This window comes from Limanda limanda, chromosome 3 (assembly GCF_963576545.1).
Source record: "Limanda limanda chromosome 3, fLimLim1.1, whole genome shotgun sequence".
Taxonomy (NCBI): Eukaryota; Metazoa; Chordata; class Actinopteri; order Pleuronectiformes; family Pleuronectidae; genus Limanda; species Limanda limanda.
The window spans coordinates 27,360,989-27,369,437 of NC_083638.1; the positions used below are offsets into that span (position 1 = coordinate 27,360,989).

The following is an 8,449-nucleotide window of genomic DNA, read 5'->3' on the forward strand; positions in this document are numbered from 1 at the left end:
AGAGTATTGAAACTTCAAAACAATCTAGCCCGGATCAAAGTAAAATTGTCCCTGCCATGGCTAGTATATATTTTCATATGGGACACCAGTTATTACAGCACTGGCCTTGTAATGTGGGTTATAATTTAGTTTATATTTATATATGGTTGTTTGTAGCTATTTATGATGTTTCATATATTTATATGGTGCCAACTCTTGTCTGCTCATGTCAAACACTGGCTCTTTGTTTTTTGTTATTCTTCTAAAGATATTTATATTTTAGATATCAGAAGGTTTGAATGTTCTACTTTTTATTTTTATTTTACTTATGCTAGTGAAACATCAGACATGTTAAACATGTTTACACTTCCTACCCTTAGTTAAAGCTGTTCTGTAATGCATTTTATTTTGAAAGCTCGTAGCGGAAGCTCTGTGTGTTGAGCCCTCTCTCTCTCTCTCTCTCTCTCTCTCTCTCTCTCTCTCTCTCTCTCTCTCTCTCTCTCTCTCTCTCTCTCTCTCTCTCTCTCTCTCTCTCTCTCTCTCTCTCGCTGTCTCTCTCCAGTAGAGCTGCCTCCAGTCTGCTAACCAGCGTCATTCAGAGACAATGAGCGACAAAGGTTTGACAGACGAGGCGGTGGCTGCAGCTTGTAAAGATGGAGACTCGATCACTAAGGTAAGAGACTTTCGGTCCCAGGTCTGGGCTCAACTTCTGCGAGACTCTGTCAAGCTAGGCCAGCGACTCGGCTATGCGTCAATCATCGGACAGTCACATGGGTGTTCAAGTCCTCCGCCCGGCCGCTCGTTAGTTCCGCGGTGACAAGTCTTTCGCTTCATGCTCAACATGTCTGTCAACGTTTCTGGTGGGTTCAGCGTTGATAAAGATGTTTCCGGTTTAATAAGAAGTGGTTATATAACAAGCTGCTGGAAGTTAGCTGCTGTCACTGTTCTACTTTAGCTCTCGCGTGGATACAGGGCTGTGCTGGGGAGAGTCGGTATTTAGGCGCGGTCACACCTGGAAATAGCTCAGGTGGGAAGAGAAGCGAGGATCTGAAGACAACATGTCCACTTCCCCGACTCACACAGCCTCTGGTTCAGCAGTGTGCAGCTTTTAGAGACAAGTGTCCTCCACGTCTGTCCTGTAAAGTCCTGATAAAACCTCCCTTATTGAGCCAGGGGCGGATCTAGGCTGCTTCTAAATCAGGGGCCACAATTTGCCCAGAGGGGCCAGTTCTAGATCCACCATCCATCAGCATTCCTGATTCTGTGTGATGCACTTTGAAGTCACGCCTTGTTAACTGTCGCTTTTTTTTCAAGCACTTTGTCTTCTGAAAAAACTTAATTAAAATTCTTTACAAAATGTGATTTGTATATGTTATTAAATTAAATTAAATTAAACAGTCGGATTCCCCTGGTCCGCACCAGTTCTAAGTCAGCTGCTAGGCGGCAGCATTATACAGATGTATAATAACAATTAATAACAGTATTATTAAAAAAGAGATTACTCACAGGAGAGGGGCACTTCAGGGACCAATCAGATTTCAGTTTAGGCCAATTCCCCCTGGACCCGCCCCTTATAGTCAGCAGTAAAAACACAAGGATATACTGCCATCTAGACTTGTAGTATTAGATTAATATTTAAACTATGGAAAACACAGGCGATAGATGACCCCCTACTTTCCATACCTCTTTCATAACTTGGGTGAAACTTTCACCAATTTTTAAGATTACATTTTTTTATTGTATTTGAACGTTAACTGTCACAATCACTCATCGTTCTGTTATTTTTTTATGTTGAGGATCACATACTGTTTAACCGTTTCTCTGTTAAATATATTGAGGGAGATCCTTTGCCAGTCAATGTCACAGAGGGCCAAATTGTTTGAAACTGTAATGGTTCATCCCAAAAGTGTGATGATTTGACACAGAATGACCCATAAACCACCTCTTGTTATCACTGTCTCTTAATCATTAGCTATCAGACTGGCTGCACACGACCTGGAGATAACGTAGGCCATTGTTCAACAAGCTTGACCCTAGATCCAGTTGCACCGATTTCTGTGAATATTCACTGGCACCGGTTTCTGTGAATATTCATATTCATTCACATTCATACATATGTGGAAGTGCAGGCTGAAGACTTTGTGGAATGTGTTAACACGTCTGTGTGCCGCAGAAGTTCAGTCAGATCGTCAGGTCAAAGTTCATATTTGTTCCCTTTTGACCTGAGAAAAGTAAGATTCTATAGAACTATGTACCAAGACCACTCAAACTGGTTTGGAATTTTTGCATCTTTTGCAGAAGTAATGGATTTTGCCAGTTGAGTGAGTTTCTATGGACTTGTAGACAACTTGACAGTGTTTGGAGGAAGGGCCCGGGGAAGGGGAAGAGTTGCTCACAGAGATAACACTCCACTGGGAAACACACACCAGAAGTTTCTTTCTCATACACTTTAGAACTGGTTTCATCTACTTGTCAACATGCTAGCTGCATTATGTTAAATTGCTATAGTTTTGACACTTCTCACCATTGAAAACATTTGGTGCATGTTATCTGCGTCTTAAAAGCAACAACCAGTTGTGAAGGCAAGGTGATGCTGTCACCATTTTTTAGTGTTTGTGGATTGCTTTGAGTAAAATGTGTCCAAGCACAGTACAATATATATTTTACGACGACATCAGACCTCAGCTTGTAAAACGTAGTTGTTTCCCAGACAATAAGGAAGTTACTTATCTGAACAGACCTGATCTAATGAGTCTGTAACACTGGCTGCTCTGTAGCTCACACACATGAGGCGATCATGAGCACTCGGTTGCCCTGAGGTGCAGTTAAGCTAAATACCTTTTTAAGAGCGAGTGGAATCCAGGTACAGACAACACGTGCTGAACTTTGTAACTCAAGCATATCATACAGTGATATATCCCCATACTACTACTTTTTAGGGGAGGGGTATGGAGAACTGGTACTAAATTGGTACCAGTTTCTCATTGGCCAGTATCAAAATCTTGATAAGCTTGTAATTTATTATGTTATGTTCAGGGTTTCCGCTATGCAGCCAGCCAGGGTTAAATCCTTACTGCCCCGGCTTCAGGATTAGGGAAGACGCACATCAGACCTAACTGCCTTGCATCCTCCCTCCCCACTCCCCAGCCGAAACTGAATAAGTGTCAAATCCATATTGAGACAATCAAAAATATAGAGATGCAGGGTTTCCCCCAGAAAACTTGCTAAGCCTGGTGGTAGGGCTGCTAGAAGGCACCCGCGGGGGGGGGGGGGGTGTTGAGTCTTATACTCTAAACATGTTGCACTTTGTTTAATATGCACACCTAACTTTTTTATTTTGATAAGGGGTTAAATAGATACTTTGATATCTTTTTGAGTTGCACTGCTGACTTAACTTATAAGCCCTCTTTTTTATTTATTTTTATCACGTTGGAGTTGCTAGTTTAAACCTACAGTTTTGCACTTTAATATTTGAGCCTTTGTTTACATTTTGTTTTGTGCTGCATTATATGGTGACATACAGTTTGTTGTTATCAAAATAAAATTAACTGAATTGAAATGGTCAATTTGATTTTTTGGGAGGAATATTAATCGTTTAGATTAATCGATAAAATAGTCGTCAGATTAATCGATAGAAAAATAGTCGTTAGTGGCAGCCCTACTTAATATTAAAAAAAATTCAAGTTTGCTGTGAACATAGCAGTCAGGCCTCTTATTTCAGAAACAATGAACCGTAACAGTTTGGTTACCAATAAAAGATAAGCGTACTACTTCTTTGCTTTCAGCCAGCTACTCAAACAGACAAGCAACAAAATAACAAACAAACAAAATACACAGGCAAGTGTCGGCCTACTTTGAAATAAATGAAACACAGAACTTTGTAGGGCTATTTGAGTCCTCCTCATATTTGTGGAAAATGTATGAAATAAGAAGTACCCTATTTTTAAATAAATAAAACCAAATAGCTGCAGCCTAATCGTGTAACAGACTAGGTTTATGTTTATGTTCGGTTTTGACTTATGTTCAGTAAAACACTGTGTTGAAGGAGCGTTCTGATGTCTGAGGATCAGTGAAGGCGACGTATGTTCAGTAAAACACTGTGTTAAAGGAGCATTCTGTTGTCCGAGGGTCAGTGAAGGCGTCTGGGTGGGACATGTGACTGTTTGGACCAATAGGATGGTTGCTTGGGATCGGGGCCATGTCTGTGATCGGGGCTCAATGAGGAAGTGAAGTGTTGTTGATGTGCGCGAGTGACGGATTTTTTTTTTTTTTAAATAAAAAACCATGCAACGCTTAGCCTGGGGGAAACCCTGGAGATGTATGAATAATAGTATTGAAAAGGTATCGATAAGCAGCACCAGTTTTAATATTGATAAAATCCCATCCCATTTCCATTCATCAAACATGTCATTATATTTTGTTTTCCACTGTGGCAGCAGGGTCTGGATTGTTCATGCACAATCTAATTGGTCATAAAGTTGATGTGTAAATGTGCAACAACAATGTGGCTGATTACCCACACGTGTTTCCTGTTTGGGATGTGGCTAACCAGCAATGCCTACAAATTACTCAACACTGTTTCTATTGCACTTGGGAGCAGCTCATCTTAATTCACTACTTACTTTTTACATTCTACTACGAAGCCTTGTCCATTAGTGCTCGTGTTCAGGCCTTTTACTGAGTTTGTCTTGTATTTTGAAGAAACAATAAGATATCACCTTGTCATTTAAGTGATTTACTATCAGCATTGCTGTTTTTTTTATTTTATTTTATTACAATGTAACTGTTTGTGTGTGTAAAGTTCTCTCCTTGCATTTCTGTCATAGGATTTCATGATGCAGCAAACTATGCTGCGAGTCAAAGATCCAATTAAATCCTTGGATTTCTACACCAGAATCCTCGGCATGACGTGAGTATTAGAGTGGAACTCAGTCTGTTCTTGTTATTGGAACAAAACAGATTTTACAGAATACATTTTCACACAGTTGACCTGTGTGTGTGTGTTTGTGCGTGTGTGTGGTCAAAGCACTTTCTCATTCATAGCCAGGACTGAAGTGAGGTTTTTCTCTCTGGTGTGTAAATTCTTGCAGGCTCCTGCAAAAGTTTGACTTCCCCCCCATGCGTTTCTCGCTCTTCTTCTTGGGCTACGAGGACAAGAAGGATATTCCTACAGACATGAAGGAGCAGACGGCCTGGACCTTCTCCAGAAGAGCCACCATTGAGCTGACACAGTGAGGGTCCACATCCTAGAGTTAGAGCTGTGTGATAAGTGCATGAAATGATCAAAATAACCATCTGTACATTAAAAAAAGATATTTTACTTTTTGCATGTATGTCCCATCAGTGCACATATGGTGTAATATTTTAGAAATCTGCTTTGAAAAAATAAATAAAAGAAGTTTTGTTTTTCAGTTATAGTTAGAGTTTCAAGTAATTAAAACTGTATAATAATTTATTCACTTCTTCTCTTAATGTCCTCTCACCTCTTTCTCCTGTCTGTCAGTAACTGGGGCTCTGAGTCTGACGAGAGTCTGTCTTATCACAATGGGAACTCTGATCCACGTGGCTTTGGTAAGATTGTTTGCTTCTTTTACACTTAGGATCAACGGGGGCGGGGGGGTCGTGGAATATCAGGTTGAGTGAGTTAAAAATATTTTCAGATGAGAGGAAATCCATACATCATCATGAGTAGTGCAAAACTACACTGCCATAGTCTCAGATCATTTACAGAATATTAGAATATTGGTGCAATAGCATACACACAACAGCATTGAGTCTCAAATGTAATTTTCAATGAAAACATGCAATATATTGTAAATATTGCAACAAAACAGTAATATTACAACACAGTAATATTACTAAACACGCTTCTTGTGTATATGTGTGTAATAGTAACACATACATAAAAACATCTGCCAAGGAGGTTATATTTCCCTCTGTTTTATTGATAGAAGGATTATGCAAAACACACTTTTGTGGGGGATTGGACAAGATAAGGCGTTCAACATTTTCCTTGATTTCTCAGAGAATAATCCCTGAATCTAGATAATTTAAATGTGGTTTCATAGGGGAACTGTTGTTCCTTGGTTAAGGTATGCGCTCTATTAAGGTTCATTGTAATTTTAAATCTCTTTAAAAATTCATCCACATACCAATTCACCTGCCAGTTGTCATTTTTTTAAACTGTTGACTTGTATGTTAATGTATCAGCTCATAAAACAAAGTGTGGATTTTTGGAGCTGTTGTCTGGATTTAGAGTTTCTCCATCTCAATCTTCCTGACATTTGACAGGACACATTGGAATCGCAGTTCCTGACGTCGCTGCAGCCTGTAAGTTGTTTGAAGAACAAGGAGTCACGTTTGTCAAGAAGCCAGATGATGGTAAGATGTGAAGCATTGGTGAACATTAGGTTTATAGATAAAATGGATGAATCTTTGTGATTTCACCTGTGCTACGATAAGGATTCATCATTCATCAATCTAACATATATTCACAAGTAATTGCCCTTCCTTTTTTTTTTTTTCTTAGGTAAAATGAAAGGCTTGGCCTTCATTCAGGACCCTGACGGCTACTGGATTGAGATCCTGAGTCCAAACAACATGGTGTCCATTACCTCATAAAAAGTGACAACATGCTACCTGCTGCAGTGCGTGAGGGCCAGTCCTGCTGTGACTTCCCCAGGAGAGAGAACACTGGCACTGAGTGATTAATAAGCTACCTACAGCGCAGAGCCGAGGGGAAACGGAGCGGGATCTGCTGCACAGTGATGATCAGTGTGCCTTTGCATGGGCTGGACTATTATTGCGAGTTGATGAGCAAACGGATTAGTTATTTTTATGAATCGCTACTACTTAGTGTAGCTGTTGAGTGCATCTGCCATCAGTTTGTATGTGTTTTCAAAATAAATAAAGCAGTATTACTGGGCAATACGTGTGAAAGCCACTGTTCAAATGAAATAGATTTTTTTTTTCTTTAGTTTAAAGACAATAAGAAATATTACTTTTGCGAAAACAGTCATAGCAAAGTTATTACTACGGCAACAAAGTCGATCACAATTCAGATCATAGCAGCAAAAGTGAGGTGACTAAGCTCCTGTCTCACAGTTTAACAAAAGAAATGATATACATTAGAGTTTTTCAGAAGTAATCTTAAAGTCAGATCCTTTAATGATTTCCTCCTTCAACTCAGTTTTGCAGTTTATACAGAGTACAGTAGGTTCACTTTATGAAGTCACTGCTGCAGTCAAGACCAGACCACCAACTGGGAAAGGTGACCCACGAGAGGCCAGCTGGTTTGACGTCAATTCATTTTACGCAGATTCTTTTAAGAGATATTCAATGATGTACAAGAAAGAAAAACAATAACTCAGGTGCTGAAATGAGACACCTAAGTTAACAAAATAAAATTGGACCGATGTATAATAACAGGAAAACGTTAATAAAGTCAGGAAACGATGTAACATTTTGAAGGTCTAACTGTATTTATGCAGGAGTAAGGAGCGACTACCATGAGAAATGGAAAATATGTCATAATTGTGTTTTCATTAGTGTATTTAATAATTTGACATTAAGACTTGTTGTGAATAAGCCTCTGCCATGGAGTCTGCCATGTTGCGCTGCCATGTCTCTACAGTAGCTCAGAAGGCACAAACCAAACACTGACTCCAGAGGTGACGGGGAAATCCAACATATTGAAGTGGTCTCTCAATCAACAGTAACAACCCCTAACACCAAGACCAAGCTTGATGATGTGAAGCGTTGAGGGATCATGGAACTTCTTGTCTTCACCACCGTTGCTGATGAAAGTCAACCTGATAAATGTTCACTGCGTAATATAGTGAAGTCTAGTTCACGTTACGCAGCAAGTAATAATCGTGTTTCACCACGAGTAACCAATACAAACAGTGGAGGTTAAAAAACAGCAGCAGTGTGTTTGTCTTCGTCATGCATTGTTTGAAATTGTAGCGGAGGCAGACAAAGCCGTGGGCAAAGAGGATATGATGGAATCAAAGTGCCAAACACTGGGTTTCAACATTGTTGAAAACATTTAGGATGGAGTGTGATGGATCAATTTGGATCCTCCATCTCTCTATGACAGTATTTTACAGTAGACTAAACTGGACAAACTAATCACCTTTGGAGTTTTTATGACAACTGAAGCTACCACAGGTTCTCTTTTCATTTTCGGAAGGGGAGGGTGAGGTGATGGGTATTCAGCTGCAACATGCAACTTCACCACTAGATGTCACTCAATTCTATCCAATGAACCTTTAATTCCATTGGTGAAATAACGACAGTAAATTACACAGTCAAGCCACCTTTAATAAATAATAATCTTCATCTTTTGTTTTAGCAATTTATAAACTTTTAGAAGTGAAGTGAACAGTGCACATGGATCGCACACAAAAAAAGTACATGCTTATATGTGTATGTGACTCTTCATGTTTACCTCTAACATTATATCAATTTG

General features: G+C 39.5%; 1 protein-coding gene across 1 annotated transcript; it reads left to right on the plus strand.

The window, feature by feature from the left end:
* Nucleotides 1–519: 519 nt before the first annotated feature.
* LOC132999061 (lactoylglutathione lyase-like) lies at nt 520–6,922 on the plus strand. Its single transcript, XM_061068841.1, has 6 exons — nt 520–652; nt 4,806–4,888; nt 5,070–5,210; nt 5,483–5,550; nt 6,271–6,360; nt 6,509–6,922. The coding sequence occupies exons 1-6, from the start codon at nt 584–586 to the stop codon at nt 6,598–6,600; spliced, it is 543 nt and encodes a 180-aa protein (XP_060924824.1). The 5' UTR covers nt 520–583; the 3' UTR covers nt 6,601–6,922.
* The last annotated feature ends 1,527 nt before the right edge of the window (nt 6,923–8,449 follow it).

Bases quoted from the DNA above. Each gene is read 5' to 3' on its own strand.
- LOC132999061 (XM_061068841.1), top strand. From the start codon at position 584: ATGAGCGACAAAGGTTTGACAGACGAGGCGGTGGCTGCAGCTTGTAAA. The intron at 4,889-5,069 runs GTGAGTATTAGA...AAATTCTTGCAG, and splicing joins ACCAGAATCCTCGGCATGAC to GCTCCTGCAAAAGTTTGACT. The intron at 5,211-5,482 runs GTGAGGGTCCAC...CCTGTCTGTCAG, and splicing joins GCCACCATTGAGCTGACACA to TAACTGGGGCTCTGAGTCTG.